Raw genomic sequence first — 22,516 nt, forward strand, 5'->3', positions numbered from 1 at the left:
TCAACCGTTGAAAACAAGCTCGTTCGTTTCCCTGGCCGCGTTCCTTCGTTCCCCCCGCGCAGGAACACTCGACTTGAAATTCATGTTGTTCAGAGATTTAATTTGAGATTAAACTTAATATTTAAATTTATTCCGTCGAGAGCATTTGCCCGCCCTCCAAGGAGATTAAAGGAGAGGACCTCTTTCCGGCCAACAGTCGATACATTCTCCACCGAACAAAATGTTGCTCCCACCGATCGATACGTGCCACCTTCGCGATCGCGTGTTAGCAAAACGATGCCATCGATGTTCATCAAATATTCAATAGCTCCTAGAGTTCACGAAAATTCACGCAGTCGAATCTCCCTCTATCGATGCGCCATCAAACGATTTGCTTCGACGAGAAAATCAAACTCCAACCCTTTATAACCCGCAAACAATGTACAGCGGGCGATCGAATTATAATAATTAGTTGAAACAAAGGATAGAAAAAAAAAATTCTGCGAATAAATGGTAGAAAAGATAAATTGCGATGTTTTATTTCAACGCGTAGAAGAGAACGACGTTAGTCTGGCATTGATTATTCCTCGAATCAATTCCGAGTAAGGCGTCTTGTCGCTCGCTACAACGACAACGACGACGACGACGATGACGAGGAGCGTGTGCAGCCCGGTGCTCTTGCATGCTCGTGAAAAACCTAATCGTTAAAGTAAAGCCCACATTGCGTTTTCGAGGGGACGTTTACCTACGATCGAAGTACACACACGCGCCCTCAGGGTTGACCCTTTCGAACCGTTGAATAATAAATGCCACTGCGATCGTCATGCCTTGAAACGTGTTTGTCCCGGCGATGCTTGATTTTCTTTGACGTGGCTACTCGGTTACGTCGATACACTGTGGTATAGTTACGTATGCATGGCTAATGTAAAACAATCTACGACGACCATTTTTTTCATTTTATGATAAATATAAACGGACGTATACGACGAAAAAGAGGAAACGTTCTACGTGGCAATCGTCTATCGCTCGATTCGTTCACACGAGACAAATTACTAGGTGCTCGATGAAAAAAAGAAAAAACGAAGCAACATCGATGAGGAGGCAATTAGCCGCATCCTCGGCTTGTTACCTATCTTTTCACGAACAACTTCGCGATTTCCCGCCGCCCTAATATCGACCTGTTCCGAACACGTTCACGCGCGTCGCTCGAAGCGAAAAGCTCCAGGTTCGTGCAACATTTTCTGAAATGTTCTCGATCGTGCCGGGAGATATATGTTGTATACCTGCTGCCTCCATCGTACTCGTCGTTATTGCTCAACGTTCGGCACGAAACTGCTTATGCAATTACGAGCAATACTGGCGCGACTGTCACGAGATACGAGCGTCAATTAGTCCGTCTCGTGGAACGTTTCAATTAGTGAGAAACCCGTCGCAAATCGGCGCAGACTGAGAGAAGATTTTGTTTAAACTCTTCCAAAATTCTCGGACTGGCTTGTTTCGTAACCCTGAAAACCTTGTTGCGAGATCATTCGCGAAAAGTGACGCTGATTTTACTCGGATTTTATTTGTCGAGTTAACTTGAATTTGAGTTCTCCAGATTTATGTGTCATCGTAACATAATAAAGTCAATCGCTCAACTATAATATACGCATAGCGTATTTGTGTTTTCGCACACTGTAATATTGGACACGTATACCCGACAGTACCTTATAGGTAATAATCGTGGTTTTACATATGAACGATAATATGGTTTGCGTACCACCATCGAAACACGAGAGGGCAAAGCTTGATATCGTCAAAGGTGGTCCAATAACGTCGTGTTTGTTATTCGATCATTATTAATCAGATATCCGGAATTTCGACTAAATTGAGCCTGCTAAAATGTCCGCTCGACCGCGCGTTAGTTAATATCGAAACGCGCCATTCCATCGGTAATAAAATCAACGACTCTCAGACCTTTCGCGTGGATCCGTAAAGTACTGATCGAACGTAATCTTCTTGTAACAGGCTGTAATCACGGCAAACGCCGTGGCCGACTCGAATCACTATAAAATTGGCGAGAAAAATGATGACCTTACAGCAGGTTGTTAACAAACAAAATGATCGAGGACTCCTCGAGCTCGAATGCAATAACCTGCCTCTAATGTTGCTTGTAACGAACTGGACGTTTTTCATTTTAATAAGATAATGTTATGTAGAGTAATGTTGTGTTAGATCATTGACTGTCATTACGAGCTGCACTCGAGACGAGCCGATGCTGTTATTTGCTAAACGATGAGATATTACCTCCATTACGACCCTCTTTTCCAAGGATTATTAGTTGGAAGAACGTGTAATTAATTACAACGCATTTATGTTATTTTATACGAGCTGTAAATTTTTTTATTTCTACCTTGAACCTGTTGTAATTAGAAAAATGAATTGAGAAGCTAATGACAGTTATAAATTGCATTAGAGTATACGAAGTATTTTATATTTAAGCGAAGTTTCTAAATGATCAACATTAATCAGAAGAAAATGTAATGTAGAAAATTGAAGAAATGGGTTAATTTTCTAACTTGTAACAATAAAAACTGCAAATTTTCCCTTCAACGAAAACCTATTCCTTGTGGGTGCGAGCAGAAACGTTTACGACAAACTTGACCAGCGACCGACCGAAAATTACAATAATTAGAAGTCACAGTTCTCGGTATGAGCCACGTTTGTCCAACGGGGTTCGCGTCGTTGACCAAGGACAGGAAATTTCTATGCGGTGAAGAGTAAAAGGCGAGAAAGAGGGTAAGCTGTGGCAGAACCGGTAGCAAGGGTGAAAATTTCGCCCCGATGGTGGGCCGAATTAAGCGTCTAATTGTATAGGCGACACGTGCGAGCACGGATGAGCACGAGGGTGAAGGAAGAAGGAGGGGTTGTCAGAGAGGGTGGAGAAGATAGAGCGAGCAGAGAAGTATGGAAGGTCGTGAAGACGGGGAGAGGTGGTTTGTAAGGGGCTGGCGGAGGGGAGGAAATATAGGTAGGTCGGAGGTGAGAAGGTGGCAGAGGTGGAGGTAGCAATTAACTTCTCCTCGCGAGATTAGAGCGAGATATTACGAGATATCGAGCGACTTAACGGCAACACGCGAGAGACTTCAAAGGCAGTAATAAACTGCCTCTAATGAACCCCTTATCGCTGCTGCCACCACCCTCCACCTTCTTCAGCGACCTACCTCCTCCACTACCACCACCATCACCACCACCTAGCCAAGCCCGCGTGTTGTAACTTCCAGTCCGATGCGGGCTGAACCCTGAAATTCTCCACTCGCCTGCATGTCTATAACCTCTACACTAGGGTGAAAGAAGAAATCAAAACTAATACATATAAAAGCACTAAAAAGCAGGGAGTTATCGAACAGCTGACACATTTAGAAATTCATATAAGACAAAAAGAGGGTAATAAAACACAACGACATTACGAATTTCGTTCGGAGACGCGTATCATGATCGATCTGAAACGCGTTAGCGAAGCGAACGATGCACGCAAACCGGTCCCGGTCCGCGAAAGGGTTACGAAAGCTGCCAGGACGCATTCGCGACGACGTCTTGCAGCCGGCCAGAATCGCGGCACGACCAGACGAAGCGCCCTGTCGCCGAGCTCCGTCAAGCCCAATCATGTTGATTCAACAAAGTACCCACCTACCCAAATTGCTGGAATTTGGTATTCGGCCAGAAAGAGGGGGCGAGAGGAACGGCAGAGAGTAAGAGAGAGAGAGAGGGGAGGGGGGAGAAGACGAAAGAGAGAACGAGAAAGAATGAACAAGAGAAAGGGAGAAAAGCAAACGGACGAAACGAGATGGAGAAAGAGATAGAGAGATGCTCTGAAACGGTCTGATTGCACATCTAGGCCAAACCAGCACCACGACGACGTCGCTCCAGCGGAAAGCCGAGCGATGATTGGCCGCTCTCTTCGCTCCGCAACCCTTGTCCCCTCGCCCTCCGTACACCTTCAATCCCTTCAGCCCTCGTCCGTGCGCCCGAAACCCGATGGCGTTGGAGGCTGGGGGTGATTGGACGCATCTCGGTGATTGTGGCACCCGCCACTCTACAGGGTGTCCCATGCAACTGGTACAACTTGTATCTTTAACCCTTTTTGTACCACTGATACTTACAGGAGATGTAGAAATTTATTTGTCCTACGCTCTAAGTACCTATAAACATCCAGCTAGTCTTCTTAATTATAAGAAATTTTTTAACTTTCCACAGTACATCCAAAAGTAGAAAGATGCAAGTGCACTTTTCTGATGCACCGATGCACTAAAATGCATGATCTTTGTTTCAACATGTGCATCATCAGATCCTATTTGATTTTATCTAATCGTTTCAAAGACACAGCTTATCCCAGTTGCGTGGGACCACCCTGTATAGCCCACCCCCTCCCTTACCCTCTCTTTCCTCCCGAAACTACCACCCAACCACCACCCCCGTGTCCCAGCTCGAACCGTTCCCATACCTATACCAAAACTCCCCCATCTTCCTCTCCCACACCCCTCGTGCACGGCTGTAAATCGAGTTTACCCTCTTGCCGTGGCTCAGCCCTTCAATCAAACTGATTGAAACATTCCTTGAATCCAAAAGAAACGAACCACTACCTCCTACCCTCGTCTATCTCTCTTGTTGTCTCTTTTCTTCTCTCCTTCATCGTCTGTCTGTCTCGATCTCTTTCTATCCTTCCGTTCTATCTTCTGTCTCTCGATCAACCTTCTCTTTTGCCGTTACTCCACCATTCACTCGTTCGATCGTTCCCTCTTACTCTATTTGGATATACGTCTCTCTTTCCATCTCCTTCTCTGTTTCTCTTCTATCGCGACGTGCAATTCAACCGTCTCTGTTCCCGCGACGCATCCCTCTTTCTCCATTTTCCTCCCCTTGTAACAACCCCTACCGCAAGCCTGATGTCGATGCTTCTGTCGCGTCACTCCGAGAACGGAGTGCTACTTCTCTCAATTCGGATAGCGGCTTGTTTTTCGATTGAAATTTTCGGGGAAGGAAATTTCACGACGACTCGGAGGACGCCTTCGTGGTACCTCGATGGTCACGTTGTTCGCGGCTGATTTTCATAAATAATAAATTATCTTATGTAAATAAGTAATCCAAGAAGATACCGTACACCGTGTGTCGTTAAAATTCTTCGATGTAGAACATAGACAGCATACAATTAAATCGAATGTTTTTCTTCTACGGTCAGATAGATTTCCACGAGTATGTCCGACTTCCGAAAATACGAAGGAGCCACGTCACCGGACATCTCGACGGACGATTCCGTCTGCAATTCCGGCATGCGGGACGGAGACGCCTCGTAATCAAATATTGATACTACGCTAGACTAAATCGTTCGACTGTGCTAACAGATTAGGACGTACGTGTGCTGCGGACGAGTTGTCGACGAGAGAGAGAGAGAGAGAGAGACACGACGACGAGAATACAAATGTTCAAGAAAATCTTATAACGGTGACAAACTCGGTAAATCGAAATTTTTCACCGTACCGTAGCTAGATTCGATGAGAGACAAGAAAATAAGACAATTCTCTTCTTTAGCTCTTTTTTAACATACGAATTTTTATATTACTCTCCTCGAATTTAATTTTCATTTTCAAAATGAAAACTGACGAAAAGAGAAATTGTTCTTATTTCGAACGTTACTCGAACCCTTCGTATCGAACGGGGCCGGCCTTCGTCGAAGATCGTAATAAAGGAATTAATTAAACGAGGTATAAAATTTCATAATGACGGACCCGGCCGGTTTTACTTCCAACTGAAGCTGAATATTTTTCCTTCATTGTCGGACGTTTAATTAATTCATTCCATTTCCAGAAAGCCGACCAATTCGATCCAGTTACAACCATGTATCAATTTTTTTTCACATTTCTTACACGACATCGTGTTTCATTTTCCTTGATATCGTTCGATAAAAGGCAAACTCATTGGGACATGAATTAATACACGTATCTTCTTGATTCAATTAATAGAAAAATTAAACGACTTTGCTCGAGGATCATTAACGAGAATAAACGTAAAAAATTTGAAAAATCATCTTGTTCATGCACCGGGACATAGCTCGTATATTTTCCAGGTTTAATCAGAGATGAAAAGAGACGTCGTCTGCGAGGCACGAGTTAACAGGTCGATAGAGAAAAAAATATGGACAGTCTCATTAGATTCCTTACGCGTGAGAGCCAACCTACAGATTGTGCCGATCTATTTTAAGGGACGCTAACTAAGTTCTACGTCTGTTTCTCATTAAATTGCGCTTTGACCTCGAATCCTCTAAATTTGGAACGGTCGCCGTCGATTAGGTGTATCTTCATCGAGCCACCGCCACGCGATCCCAAAAATTTGTCATGCAAGGAATACGCAATTAATACGTATGGATTTGATTTGACGTCTTCGATTTCTCATACGAGAGATATTTGACAAGAAAAGAAAGTGGTTTACGATGGACGAATTTCCAACTGAGTGCTGGTAACGACCGTGTTAAACGCGAACGCGATGGACCAAGAAGCGGTAAAGTACAACAAGACCGAAGGAGACAGTAATAAATAATATCTGAGGGAAGAACTAGACGAAGGACAGTGTATAATGAGTGGTCGGGTGTCACCGTGCAGTGACAGCTTCCTAGATTGCAGCTATTTCACTCGAGCGGAATGTTGATTGCACTTGGATACTTGGCGCTAACGTGTCTGCCTGTCTCTCGATGGTCATCGATGCGTCGAGACTGACACAGCTAATTTAACCTCATTAAACGTTTACCGTCCAATAGAAGCAGGAAAAGAAATCACCGAACTCGTTACTCGTTTTCAAAATAAAATCAACACACTTCCGTTACCCGACGAATATATCGAAACTTTAACGTTTCTTTGCTCGTTGACTACATTTATTAATCGATACGAGGGCAAATCAGAGAATTAATTGGAAGAGTAATCAGCTGCGTCTGCGAGGCTAACGAAGCTCGAAAAGCTGAGTTCCTGCGGTTTAATCCACTTTCGCGATTAATCAACGATCACGCGTCCCGACGTTTCAGGTCAACTATAAATTGCTTCGATTACCTTCGATACCTTTGCTCTCAGCTTTTTCGCATCGGACGATCCTGATAAATAGTAAGGTTCTTTCCTCGGATTATGAGCGGCGTGTCATAATTATTCGAAAATTTATGTAACCCGTTGCTAAGCAAATCAGAGTAAATTCAAAAGGGACTTACCTTCTGTAGTCGGTTTTGCAAAGGATCATTCCGCTCCTCGTGTAGCAGGAATGACCGATTTCCGCCAACGCTGCGCTGCAATAGGAGCACTTTAGGCATCCGTTGTGCCAATACCGATCCATCGCGAACAACAGCCATCTCTCGACTATTTGGCCTCCGCAGCCGGCACACTGTTGGATCCCCGTCGGTCCGCTCGGGCCACCTTCTTGCTGTAACAGGTAAACAAACATTCGTTTCATGCCTGAAATCTCAAACGGTGTCTGTCTATGATTTCCTTTCGTAATAAACAAAGCAAAACCGTACCAAAGCGAGCACAATTACACGGTTAATGCGCGTACAACCGTACCATCATCAATTCCATGAAATGGTGCGTTCGCGTGCTTCTAATCGCGATTCGTCGCGGTCAAACGGAAGATACACTGCGGAAAACAGAACAAGAATCGACATTGCCGTTCGATTACGCAACGGAAAGATTTCCGTATAATAACACACCGCAATGGAAGGATTCGCGGTACTCTTATTAACGGAAACCAAAAGAACGAAAGACATAATCATTCCTGTAATTAATACGAAATCGAAAGTCATTAACTGACGATAAATCATCGTGGAGCATCGAGCAAGCAATCTCGGCGAACACTTAATCGCGATTATGTAAACGACGGTAAGCGTGAATAATCGCGGTCGACGTCGTTGATTATTAAAATATACGACTGTCCGGTAAATAAATGCTGTGGAGTAAAATTTGTCGTTCGTGGCGCAAAAACGCGTTCAATCGTGGCCATAAATTTTGCTACAAGATTCATCGTCTTTTTTACAATTTAACACTTTAGATTCTTACTGATTTCAAAAATATAAATTAAATCTTTCGATTTGAAACGAAAAGGGGTATGGTAAGACACGTGTGAGATAATTATTAATAATACGTGTATATTTCAGTTTAAGAGCCGAAGTAAAAGAATGTTAAACTAATAACAAAACAATTTTCCAGACCGTGCAACCGTGACTTTTGCACTTGCCGGACAACATCGATCATCGTATGAATAAATTAGAAGTTAGCTTTGATCAACATCTACGCTTGGAACATTTCATTCAATTTATTGGAGCTCAGCAAACCGTGTCCAAACGATATTAATATTCACATTGTAGAAACTAGAAAGTGTAAAGATTTAACTCTCAAAATATATAATTATAATTAACACTTTGACTCTTCGAATTTTCACTTCCTTTTACTGGCTATTTCAACGCGTTAAGAATCACAGGCTGAACAAGTTCTTCTTTAACAAATCTTATATTCTATAGCAAGTTTCGCCACTAAAAGAACTTCAGTTTCGAAAGGACTCCTTTGCATTTGAAAACAGTTGCCGAAACGTGCGTTAAACTCGATCGTTCCGAGTCTCTAGGCCGCATTCCACCACTTCCTGTAACCTGTTCTGCTAACAGAGCTGTTTCGGAGCAGGTCGATCTTTGAGCCTCGAGATCAGCGCACGCGTTCGTAAAAAGCCCTGAAAGTAACGAGTTTCGAGCTCAGAAACCATTGTTGATTCGCTGTAACAATTTCTATGATAATACAGCGAAGCAAGATGAAGAGAAGATTGAGTAAAAAAGAAATCGAAGGCGCGACTTGACGAAACTTATAAATTTATATGACCGAGACATTTATTATTACGCGTTTAAAAATCATAATGTAAAACAGCCAGGTTCGTCTTTCTTCTCTACGAATCGTCGATCGACTCCGATCTCCTAAAATGTCGTGAGACGTCAATCTGTGATTCTCATAAAAAAGAAGGTGCCGAGAAAAAGAGAGAGTTCAAGGTGGCCCGTTCGAGTAAACGCGGGAAAAAAGAGTGTCTATAGAGAGCAACGCGTGCAGTGACGGTAATTTATCGGGGAATTAGCGTCAGCCGGGAAAAATCGATTCCCTCTCAGGCGGGGAAAATCGTTTCCCTTCCACGTGTCTGCTTTTTACAAGACTTAACGACACTTCTTTCGCAATTACCGCGCAATTACAATCGTTGACTTAGTATAATCAAACGAAACTCGTGTAATTGCTCGTAGGAGGCAGTTGCTGTTACCTTGTCAACGTAGAATCGTTCGCGATTAAACGATGAAGGAGAAAAACGAATCGCCGATGAGAAATACCGGAATGAAAAACAGTGAACGTAATCAGCGTAGTTTTCAAACAAACAGGTGTACGTGTTCCAACGAACGTTTGTGTTCGTTACGCAATCGCTCGCTCATTGGAAAAATTTAATTAATCCTCTGTACGGTATACTTAATAGGAATCTTCTTCGAAAAGAAAAAAAAAGGAAAACAAAAAACGACAGGCTTATTGTCTCCCTTCGACAATTGATCGATGAATATTTATATTCGAGATACGAAACGAAATGCAGATAACGTGAAGTCCGATCAAGGCTGATACCATTAACGCGTCGATTATACGATACAGAAATGTAATACGATAAAAATTCGTTAGGGTACAAATGCACCCGGAGTCCGTTACGCGTGTTTCAGCCGCTAACAGCCATGTCTTTGAAGGGCTAAGAACGACCACGAGGTAAGAGCCGCACCGATGTTCGCGTTACAACTAATTGAACAATTTCACAGACAACACATTTACAGGACGGAAGAGCAAGTATAAAATGGGATTCTTACAATTTTGTCGCCGGGAAAACACTTCATCTGGTTCATCCTTGACGCGATGGCGCTGTAGTGATGCGCGTGCACCTCCATGATCGAGCACAGGCAACAGCCTCCTTGAACGGATGTGTCCGAAAAAGCGGTGGTCGACGAGAACCTTCCCTCTACGACTCAATCCTTCTCTCGCGTATTCACACGGCCAATGATATCATTCGTCCTCGAATGGAAATCTTCCAACGAACGAAGCGTTGCTCCGACTGAACCGGCCCACCTTGCACCAACCGGGACGACGCTGATCCGATCACCACTCGATCCGATCATTCAAACATACTTTAATTACAACGAATCCACGAGGAGCAACGCTTGGAAACGTGACCGACTCGCGTTGCCGTCGGCAACCAACAGGTTTGCTCTGCTGCCCAACGCTCCGAATCGAGCATCCCGCGTTCAGCAATCTGGTAGAGCACGCGATCAGGCCCCACCATGGGAAAATCGACACAGTGGAAATAACAGCACAGTAATCGCACAGATAAACAGAGACGAAGAGAAGAACACGATAAACACATAAGTTACAGAGACTGGGATAAGAACGAACCGATCCCGACCGAAGTCAGCAGCGAACTGACTGGTCCGTGGCTGCTTTGGGCCTCTGAATGCCTCGCGAGGCCCCGGGTTCAGGTACCCCAGCCTGCCAGCCAGTCAGCCAGCCAGCCAGCTAGCCAGCCAGCCAGCCAGCCAGCAGCAATGGGTCTGGTGGGGAGAATAAAAAGGTGAGCCTAGAAAGGACCTAACTAACGTTGAAAGGGGACGGGACCCATCCATAGCTCTGACCATGCCGGACAAGGACACGGCTACGTGTAAAATGAACGAACGACAGAGATACGAAGAGTATTATGGAGTGAAACATGCCGCGCGACGTAGAGGGGGCGGTCGTCGAGGTAAAGGGGCAACGGGGGAGCCAGGCCTCCTCGCAGTCCCCTCCGCCCCTATTCAATTATATTTCTCCATGGTAAATGCCTATATTGTTACGTTTGTCAATGGCGAGCTAAGTGAGGGTCACGTAGATGGATAATACCTTCTGAATTTTAGCCTGCGACCCGGTTTCTGTCGCGTTCTCTCCGCCAGTTTTCGACGACCTCCCGTTAGAATTTCCGAGGGGTCCACCACCTGTACGTTACGCCGATTTCCGAGGGGTGAAAAGTCGTTTCGGACCTTCGTTCGTTGACAGGATCATCAACGTCCCCTCGAAGGAGTATCGATACACTGACGGGACTTGCTTCAAGATTTCGGGAAGATTGTTGATGTTATGAAATTCAAGAATATTGCGTGCCTGATCTAAACGCGATTCAAATTGCCAGAGGTTACAATTCCTTGACTGTTATTAATATGAAATTAGACGGAAATTAGACGGTCGCGAGGTGAGGTTACGTAATGAACGACCAACACTGGTTATTACGCGAACAATGAGCTACGTGTACGCGCTTCAGCTGCTTCCGCTTGAAAACTTTTTCTCGTGACCATCCTCGCGCGACCGGCCAGCGTAGAAAGTGCATCTTAATTGTACGAGAAGAACCGTTCGCGAGGCTTGCTTCGTAACGAGGGTGGCGGGAAAGAAGGCTACCCTAGCAGATAATTTTATTCTTACCTTAAGTGTACAATTGTTGTTGTGATTGACCGGTGGATAAGCCGTATGGCCCGGTAAGTGTGGGTGTGGGTGCCCTGGGTGATGCGGATGATCGCTCATCATTCCAGCACCGCCGTGATGATGTCCATTGCTGCCCATACCCTGGCCAGGTTGCATGGACGCGTAAGGGGTTGCTGGGTCGATGGCAGGTCCATGAGGTGGCGAATGTGGACTTGGCAAGTCTGGGGTTGTGGTGGTACCACCACCACCACCCCCGCCACCTCCACCGCCGGTACTGTAGCCGTGATGAGGCCCAGAATGATGGGGACTGCTCGATAGCGAGGGATGATGCGGGTAGGCTGCAGAATGGCCCGGATGGTGGGGGTTCATACCAGCGGTTAGAGCGCTCGCCAGCTTGACCGATGAGAGGGTGGGCCCGACGAGCCCACCAACAGCTTCCCACGGCGAAAAAACAAAAGCTCGTAGCCTAGCTAACTGGAAGCTTATTTGCGCTCGGTTCTTCTAGAACCGGCTCTCTTCTTCCCCTCTTTCCTGATATCTGTAACAAAAAGAAAATAAATGTTAGAAATATAAATCTAAGAGTATTTAATTATTTCCTTCCCTTGTACACTTGAAAATTTTTTAATTTTCATTTACCTGGCCAAAATTCAGTTGGCAATAACGCGACGGGGATCAACCTCTTTTGACATCAGTTCTTAGGGGTTAATTTGATCGATCCCGTCAACTCTGATTTACTCGAAAGATCAAAGTTTGAAGTAGCTTCGCCACGACTAAAGACGAGGAAAGAGTTCAATCGCATTATCGATCGAACTATCTAATCGATTATCGGTGTAGCAATTCAAACAGCCTTCGAAACTTCTTTCATAAGCGCGACAGGACGAAAAATCTCGGAAAAATACAATATTTAGGCTGGGAAGCGACGGTACGGAAACTGGTCGTAAAGGCGACCGCTGCATTACGGGCCAGGACGAAACTGTGCCGGCTTGATATTAATTTCACCGACGACCAGAGTTTCCGTGCAATTTTATTGGCCCTTAAGACGGCGCGCAACGATTTCATAATGCCGCTCGATCCCAATGAAACAGCAGTTCGTAGCAAAACGATCTGCAGGAGGTGGATGGAGATAGAAAAGAAGGGGACCTTTTACGACCGAGCAATTTGCGAAAGAGTTCGTCGGCCGAAGAAATATTTAAATTCAATCCGGATGCAACCGGCAGTAAAGCAACGTAGCTCGGCAGTGGTCCACGGGGGTGGTAAACGCCATCCCCTGTTTCTCTTCTTGTTTCCTTTGATACTTTTACTCCCCCCGTCCGGACGGATTGCTGCGATAAAGATGTACCCGATTGTCACTGTAACCGACGGAAAGGGGACGTTGGACAGATTGCTGTAATAAACATTTTACGAGGATCGATAGCCACCGGTTTATTTGTTTATCGAACTTCCGCGTAATTAAGTCGAATGACAGATTGCTTGCTGTGATCAATCTTGCACTAGGTGTTGACTATTCAAGCATACACAGTGAGTCAAAATTATTTGATGTTGGAGATTCAAGGATGTTAGTCTTTAAAACTGAAGGGTATCGCAAAGATTCCTGGAAGAATACGCGAGAATCGATCAAAGATGAAGGAGGAGCAGTGTATAGGAAGAGAATTTTCGATCTTCTGCGGGCCGTGTAGGCGTGACGGCATCAAAGGTCTAATTTTCCGGCCGCTAATTCGAGTCGAACGAGGCCCCTGGAAAAACAAGGATCCGGAGAAATCGATGGAAGAGATCGTCGTTTCGATCGTGGAACACGTCAGCCGGAGCTCCGCCGCCGGAAACGAAGCGGCCGTTGCGGCGACGTTGAACAAAGCCCGCTCTAATTACTCCCCTTTATGATCTTTTCCGGCATCCAATCAGATTTCCTCGTTTTCCTCGCCCTCTGCTAGGTAATCTCGTTAACTCGTCCCCGCTAACACCTTCCAACGACGATTCGACACGTGATATAGTCGTTCCATGGAAGTGAACGCGTCGTCTTCCAACTCGGAACCGTGTTCTATCATAGTAAAGCTTCTACGTTTCGTGACACCAACGCATTAAAATTTCATTAGCCAGGGTGTTCTTATTTTTCATCGATACTTCATTACGAGACTGTTTCTAATTAGTAGTCCTACAGGAATTGGAAATTCAAATATCATCCACATATGTTAACACGATCCAAGGTTCACCTGTAAACCCCATAACTTATCTCACTCGGGATCGTAATTCGGTGAACGCCTGCAGAGGACAGAGAATTATAAGGTTCCCTTAACAAGAGTCAAACGAAACCGTTCAACAATAGACGTTTGATTGGTTATCAAACGTCTCGGGTTCCTGGCCGAGGTCCGAATCGTCGGACTAAGTGGTAACAGTGAATAGAAAGACTAATTGCATTAAGAGGAGCTGGACGACGAAGCAGAGGAGAAGGTCGCGTAAAAGTCGATGTCCGACTGGTGAAATGCAAATGCCCGAGGAAATTTCGTCAAGCGACCGGCGAAACACCGGGCTCCTCTCTCGGGCATTAGAATTCATAAAACGAGCTGACCTGTCCCTTCGTTAAGGGCCGTGAAACCGGCGTGTGACCCGGTCGACACGCCCACCTTAATTAACAATAATCGTCCTTCCTGGTAGCTCAGCGGGTGTCGTTCGGGACACGATCGTCTCTACCTAGTCGAAACTTCTGTCTTTTTGTCCGGCTGGTAACGAGTACCTTTTCTTTTCAGGCAGTCACCTTATTTCAGCCGGTCAGGCATTAAGGACAAGAGGTATATAACGGTGCTCGCTTCCTGACCGTTTTTCGATGGAAATTCCAGGTAGATCCACCGAGAATATCCAATTTATATTGTGTTACCTACTTTGCCTGTTTGTTTTGATCTATCGATGGATTTTAGTGGTTATCTCCTTCGGTTTAATCCTCGAGTCGACAAAATTTAGATTTTTCATGCGATATACTGTTATAATTCTATTTGCTAATGTCAACCGCGAGGTGGAAGAGTTAAAACTGTTGTATCTAAGTTGTTGATCGGGTAGCGAGGAAACACTTATTTTATACCGGCACGTTCTTTGCAACTGGGTCGTGTTATATCTTTAAAATGGCTGAAAATAGAAAGAAACGCGAGATAAAATTAAACGTTTGGCGCTGCATGTTCTTGAATTACTTTTATGCACTTTTGCATCTTTTTTATTTCTTAATGAAATTCAATATTTTTGAGTGGTCAAAACAAAGTTTAACATATTCTAATACAGTTATTTCAATACCTACCAACGTAGCCCGGTTAAAATAATGAAAAAAGAACTATTATTAGGCGCAACGAGTACCGAACAAAACTTCATTTTGCACTCCGTCGTCACGTTAGCCGGTAAAGTTACCGGGTTCGCTGCAAACAGTAGAAAGTTACGCGACGAGGTCGCATTAGCAGACTTCATTGCGAATTGTGTACACGGCTTAAAGCACGCTAACATCAGAATCAACTTAATATTATACAACGACAACATTTAATTTTCCTCAACTTTCCCATTTACCTTCCACCGCGTCCTTTTCAAACCACTATCTCTACCTGCAATTCGAAAAATCCAATCTAAATATTTAGACGTCGCGTCGGCTCCATTTTCGCTCGTTACTATATCGCAAGTTCATGCATATTTTTCGATACAAAAAGAAATGATACACGAAGGGGTTAAAATGGTCCCTGGGCCTACATTACCCTTTCGAACGAAGAGAACCAGCAAATCCACGAAACGCGAAACGGAAGCCACTGGTTACATCTATTAAAACGAATTACAAAGCAATCGAAACGGATGTGGGGAGAAAAGAGGAAGCAAAGAAAAAGAGAGTGAAAGGTGAACGACGATGCGGTCGAAGTATTTTTACCGGATTTAATTATACGGACTTTTGAGGGTCCCGCGGCTGTCCAGGATCGTAATATTTATCAGCCAATGTGTAACAGGGAGGAAATTAAATTCAGAGCGAGACATCAAAGGAATCGCGCGTGCAACACCTGCCGATTGTTCTTTCTTTCCTTTCCTTCCCGCTTTTCTCGTTATATGCAATTAAACCTTGCGCTAATTTCTCTTTTAATTGTTAGCCGTTAATTATTAATTACATGCCCCCGGCTTATCGGGCCATCTGGAAGGACGGTCTTTCAGCGGGCTAGTGTCGCTCGATGGAAATTTCGAAAGGGAACGCTTCTTTCCATTATGCATCAGGACGATTATGTTTGGAAAAAGGAAACGTGAAACTAAAGACAAAGCAAAGAGGGAATACTGATGTCGCGACTTATAATGAAAAGGGTATTTCAGTATTGTATAATACCGTAATTAGGTGATGGTGCCGATTTCAATTATAATAACTAAGTAAGTAATTCGAAGGAAGGGAAGTGTATTTTCATATGGCACATTGAAAATTCACCCATGAACCAAAAGGCAGCTACGTGGGTGGTCAAGAGGTCACACCGCATAATGGCGAGGGCGAGGAGGCGCCTGCTCTTCTTCAACCTCAATAGCGACGTCGCTGTTTCAAGACGTCTCAAGTGTTTCTTTTCCTCAGAGGGAATCTATGGCGACGCACCGGTCCTTTTTCTGAGACCTAATGCCTGTCCATCCTTACGTGAACGAATTCTTTTTTTTTTTCTTTCTCTCTCTCTTTCTTTGCTCCTATAGCCAACGACAACGAACAGACACTCGAGTTGCGTGCACGTTAAATTATCGTTAAACGCGGCTAGAACGTTTCCCGCCTTAATTAGGAAACGTGTTTCCTGGGGATCAGACGGCGGTACAATCGTTACGCAGATTGTCGCAGCGTGGCGGCGCCTATTAATTGCGAAGAAAACGCGGCGCGTAAATCGCGTCTCACCGCGAACACAATACGATCGTACGTTCAATCTGTTCCAATTAGCTGCCAGGTTTGTTCATTACGTTCGACGATTATTCAGCCGGATAAAGGCGAGACACTGACTTACGTTCCATTTAACGAAGGTCAATGCGGAGCCAGTCGAGCTTGAACTCTTTACAGCTAACATTTCCTACGTACCGGAATATGCTGAATCAAACTTTTGTTTTCCTTCGTTATAGGCTGTTCCAAAAATAATACACGATGTGCTGACCATTTCGACGCGACTCGTGCACGCGGATTGAATAATTCAGCATAGTTTACATTGGTAGAGTAAATAATAGAGTGTATGGTATTACTTTATTATACTTTACCATGGTATTATCTCAGCTTACTCTAGCAGGGACTACTTAATAATACTTATAACTACATTTTCATATCAGTTTACAATATAAGTTTGTTACGCAAGATAAGATATTTTTAGTAAGCTGTATATCGCCTCGTAAAAAGTCATAACGAGTATGACTTAATGGTTTTATACTGAAACGTGAGTTACGAGTCATGAGGTTGCCTCGTTAAACGATCTCATTGTCGGCTGATTAGCAGCTTTATATTCAAACAGAACTACTTATGCTTATATAACAATATTTGCAGAAAAAATTGAGAGAAACGAATTTACATCACACAGAATGATGATAAATGCAACCTTCGAAACTGCTCAATTTACATTAGTTTGAATAAAAAAGAGAAACATCTGTTTCCTCCTTATTTCTTTTGGCCGAATCCAACACACAGCCGGATATTCATTTCAATTGGACTATATCGGGCTAACTCTATACTTAAATCCAAATCGAAATTGCGTATTAGTCGTTTCGAATTGCTAAACGATAGGGGCGTACCCATTTCTCGTGTTTCAAGGAAACATTTCGAGCTAATTAAAGGCTTTAGATGCGGTCGGTTCCAGGCAACAGTCGTTCTTCTCCCAGCGATACGCTCGAGTATAGACAGAGAAACAGCGAGATCAAACGGAATATAGAAGATGGATCGAATCATTTCACCGTCCTAAATTACATTCTGTGACCGTGGAATGTTTGTCGAAACTCCATCAACCAAACAAGTACACTCCGGTCAGTGGAAAACTTTTCGACGTTACACAATTCAGAAGGGAGGATTTACGCAATCGATCGTTTCGACTCCGCTAATTATTTCTATCGAGGGAAAGCCACCTTCGAGCAACTTCAACTTTGTAACCAGCGACGAAAATTCGAATGTTGTGTACTCGATCGATCGGCAATCATCAATCGTCAACTCCCGAGTTCAACTGCGCAAATGGTCGGGAAAGGTTCGGGTCAACCGGGACCAACCGACGATCATCTCCCGAAATTCGATCAGCCGAGAGAGGCATGACAACCGAGCGATAACAAGATGATAACGAGGGAATACACCGGTAATTACCGGAATGATAACGACAAGGAGAACGACAACGACAACAGCAGCAGCAGCAGCAGCAGCAACGGCGACGATGACGACGGCGACGACGACGACGAAAACGAAGAGGAGAAGGTGAACGAGGACAACGGCGAACGACGTTATGGGACGGGAAGAGGATCGAGGGATGAAGAGGAAGTAGAAGAGGAGAGGACGATCAGCTGCGATAGGGATAATTAACGATCGCAATTGCACGAAAATGAGGACAGGGCGAGTGCGACGACGACGATAACGAGCGGTCCAGCGATCTTATTAGCGATAAGCGACGATAACGAGGACGCCTCGTTCCATACAATAACGACGCCGTTCCGATGCTTGTAGTGGACGAAAAGAATCCTCCGTTCAAGAAGTCGCGAGGGTGAGTCTGAACTGGCTGGCTAGCTTCATCTGGTTAACGCCATGATTATTATGCCATCGTCAGATTGTCTGGAAAACGAGAACGCTCGATCAGACGAATCGGAGAATCCATGAAAATTTTATTTCTCACCCTTCTTCATAAAATTCATGAGGCGTGCATCATTATCCAGCAACGTTGCGCCCGTACGAAATAACAGAACAAGACGTTCCTCCCTGCGCTCGCATCAAAGTAAACGAGCAGCAGAAAAGTCAATCGGTGCTTTTCAACGAGCGTTTCCGCCCCCGTGAAGGCAAACACGTCGAAAAACGCCCGGAGAACGTCGAATCAACGAAAAACTCGCGGTTCATCGAACAAAAGAGGAACAGCAAATGTATCGTGAGTTGGGGGCCAGCATCGCTGCTCTTTCCCAGAAGCAAGCATCTAAATCAGAGGACGTCGCGCGACGCTCATCCAAGCGCAAGAAAATCATCCGCGGGAACAAGCGTACAAAGACGAGGGGGCTCGATCGTCAAACAAACGCGTCCACCGCGAGCAACCGATCATTTCGAAGCTGTTGCATTCAATGCATAGCCAAGCGATCGGTCCAGCTTTCTTCCTGCATCGAGATTCCTACATAATTGCATGCCAGGAACTATGCTCCTTCTACCTCTCTCCTTTTCTTCTCCTCTCTTGTTCAGCCTGCGTGCACGCGGTTGTCTCGAAGGCACACGATTCCCCGAAAAGAAGGCCCGTAGGAGTGTACGCCTTTTCATTTCGAGCCTTCTCATAGGCAGTGTATACCTGTAATAGGCGAGCGAGCAACTCTTCGCCTCGTCCCTCTTCCCTCGACGATGCATCTAATTACTATAATCGTCCTCGCTAATAATTAGATTATTTTCAATGTCTTCGAGCGGTGTTCCTCGCTGGTCATTATACCCGGCCGCAAGTTATCATTATATCTGCTCTGGACGATTCCTTTCGGGCCCGAACCCAGTCCGTCTCTTTCTCTTCACCGCCCACTTTTCTTCCTCTCAACCTGCTCGACAGTTTTCGTACGGTACTTTGTTATATACCCTTTTCGTTCGGGTCATTCCATTAGCTGTTTCGGTGCCTCGATGGTGTAGCCGGTGTTCCGCGGTGCGTTGGTAACCTTAAGTGTTGGTATCAAGTGTTACCGGTAACCAACTTCTTCTTCTTCTTCCCTCGTTTATTAATGGCATCATTTTATAGCATCATTCCACACCTCGCAAGGATTTATGAACAAGTTTTCAGTAGTATAACCAACCGTTCCCGCTGCATTCCATCAAACGTATAACTATTTCTACTTAATGCAGTCTTCCACCATCTGTGACTCCATTCATCGCTTCTGTTCAGCGATCGTTCGTTTTACAGGGAAGCTCAGACAAATCCCAGTAAAGATTATATTCTAAAATGGCGGCGCCTGTTTCGCCGAGAGGGCAGGGTACTCACGTTCGCCGGGAGAAACGTTTATTACTGAAAACAAATCTTCTCGCAAGGGTGAGAAGGTCCGAGCAACGAAGGCGCTATTCCAAGATAGTAATGTTTTATTTTATTGTCGTTGGCCAGTTGCTCAGGAATGTCCGAACGATACCCCGTGGAGCGTTCGTTGCAAAAGAGCTAGGGACCAGCAGAGGCAGGTGAGGAAGAAGCAGAAGGAAGAACGGACTCTTTGCCATCATTATGGACATTCCCTCGAAACGTTTACGTACCAAGTATTTCGTTGCACACTACGAGCCGTGGAACAAAGGGCCGAAAAGGGAAACGAGAAAGCCTCGTTGAACGAGGATTATTGTCCACCTGTCTGACTAAACACCGCATTGCTGGAAAAAGGATGAACGCGACTGGGAAACATATATGAACTCCCTAATGTATGATTTTTTTAAAATACATACATAGTACGATAGAATATGTCAATTTAGATTCATTTTTCTGATCCTCAAACCTAAACCTATCTTAATCCTCTCTTACATGAATTTTTATGACGAGTTGAAAAAATATGTATGGCTGTTAGTCTACTTAAAAATGAGTGTGTTCATGAACAATGTATGTGACATTTCTCGCACATAATTCTTGATTTGCATTGGAATCAACATGCTCAGAGTCTTCAGTATTGTCTACTTAATTTATTATAGAACATTTGAAATTTAAGTTCCTAATTGGAAACGGAATGCAATAGAGGGTTAATTTAATATTTCACGCGGAGTCCTACGTCAAAGAAAATTCTAAATTTCAGGAAAACTCATGATCTCAAATCCAGCAATATCTCGAAAAAGGTAATCGTTTCAAAGGTAATCCCACGTTCCTATGCTGTCTCTTGCCCTCCCTCGCGTGCACGTACAAATACACACACACACAGGTGAACATGGTACATTAGCCCCACGATACGGGCGTACATTGGAACACACTCAGCCCCTTAATACGTATTTAATTAAGTATGGCCAGCGGCTGGTGGGACACGGGCGGGGTTTATGGTGGATATCAGTACGGGCCACCATAATTCTTGCGCCTCCGCCAGCATCACCAGTACCAGCGCCACTTATGTACGCGTACCTACCGCGATGGAATTTCATCCTGCCGGTTACGACATAAATCTCCGGCGCATTAACGCCCTTGCAGCCCTCCTTGCACCACCGCCCACCCTATCCGACATTCAGTGTGGCGGCTCCTTAATACGGTCACCCGCGACCTCGACGCAACCGGCAAAAGCTGCTTATCGATGTCGTTTAACCGCCTTCTTTTCGATCCCTCCCCCGCCACTCCGATTCTTCCTTAAATATTTTTCGCCCCTTGCTCGTTATTCCTCTTCTGGCCATCGCCACTTAACCTCTGACCCGGGAAACGAACATCCAGCACGTAGCAATGATAAATCGTTGGATTTAGGTAGCGGAGGATGATAAGAGCGTCGACGATCGTTACCGAGATTCCAATTTTGCTTTCGCAATTCTTTGGCGCCATCGAGTATTTATCGAGGATTTATTTCTACACAGTTAAAGCTCTTACGATTGTTTTGGAATTTTTTAAGCTATTTCAATAATTAAATATCGTAGCCAATTTTACGCATCGAAATTGATATAACACGTAAAAATCTATTTCGATGTCGACTTAAATAGATTAATTGAATGGTATAATCAGACAAGCTTATTAAAACTCTTCCGGTTGCTAAGACGATAACTTATCACTGATAAGATACGGAGTCAAATAATTCCTTATATCAAAGTTTATTCTACTCCAAAAGATCAATTGATTTTGACCTTCGTGGAACACAGATCACACATCGAAAACTGTTTATTATTAAAAAATCATTATTTGTCCACGTTTCATAAATCAATGAAGAGGTATGGTTCGTCGAGGTCATAATTCGTTTGCGGGTAAGAAAATTGATTTTCAACAGGAAAAAAATTATGCGAGATGAGATAGGAAAGAAAGAGATGGTCGCAGAGGGAACTTGGTGCACAGTTCAAGATAAAGTGTAAAACTGTTATTTGTGTTCGAGCTCGCTGCGAAGTCTGGTAACGCGTATACGTACCGTCCGATACAGGCTTCGACCCCTGACGGCCCCCATAAATATCCAACGGTGGCAGCTTGTTACTCTCTGCACCATACCAACTTCAAACCGACCACAACGTTCAATATCCCTCCACTACTTAACCGGCCACCTTCAATTGCCAAATAATCTGCCAGAGAATTGCTTTCCACGCCAATCTCGCTGTGATTACACGCATGTCCGTCTTTTGTTTTCTCTCGAAAGAGTTGAAACGCATTTAACCCCTATTCGAACAGACGATTTCCTGGGGCCATTATTCAAGTACCATTTCACCGAATTGATTACTGTTGAAGTCGCGAAACGCTCCCGAACCCAAATTCTTCCGATCGTCTCTCTCGGAAGTAACAAAGGACTAAGATGTTTAATAAGAAAACATTTAATCCGCAACCGGTCCGCAGTGCGCAATGTACCGGGAAATTAGGAACGAGCGTCTATCGGTCAAGGTAAATGCGGCGCGCATTAGACGGGCTGCGAGTTGGCTGGTAGACGGGGATGGAAGAGGGTGACTGAGAGGGAGGAGGTGGTAAGGGTGAAAGCGAGGAGGGTGAAAGGAGAGGCAAAGGGGTGGTAGGAGCCTAATTGGTCGAAATTAGCAAGTTTAGTCATTAGTGGAGTTTCCGGCGGTGGCGGTGGGTCCACTTGACTCCACTTCCTGGGAAAGGAAGGACGGAAGGAAGGTGTGTACACCTACCGTGGGTTACGCGGTGCCTGGATACGCTTCTGCACCTGTATCTGTGTACGTTCATGCGCCACTCTCTCTATATAAATGTACATATATACGTACGAGGCAA

General features: G+C 44.7%; 1 protein-coding gene across 2 annotated transcripts in view; it reads right to left on the reverse strand.

Moving 5' to 3' along the window:
* Positions 1 to 22,516, reverse strand: part of LOC117605627 (uncharacterized) — a 178,462-nt gene that overhangs the window by 37,655 nt on the left and 118,291 nt on the right. For both annotated transcript variants that reach the window (XM_034327158.2, XM_076692061.1), the window contains 2 exons: positions 11,490 to 12,027; positions 7,208 to 7,416 (listed from right to left, as the gene is read on the reverse strand). In XM_034327158.2, the coding sequence (XP_034183049.1) occupies positions 7,208 to 7,416; positions 11,490 to 11,858 (578 nt within the window). In that variant the 5' untranslated portion in view covers positions 11,859 to 12,027. The remainder of the gene's footprint in view (positions 1 to 7,207; positions 7,417 to 11,489; positions 12,028 to 22,516) is intronic.

Source organism: Osmia lignaria, chromosome 14, assembly GCF_051020975.1.
Source record: "Osmia lignaria lignaria isolate PbOS001 chromosome 14, iyOsmLign1, whole genome shotgun sequence".
In the NCBI taxonomy this organism is placed as follows: domain Eukaryota; kingdom Metazoa; phylum Arthropoda; class Insecta; order Hymenoptera; family Megachilidae; genus Osmia; species Osmia lignaria.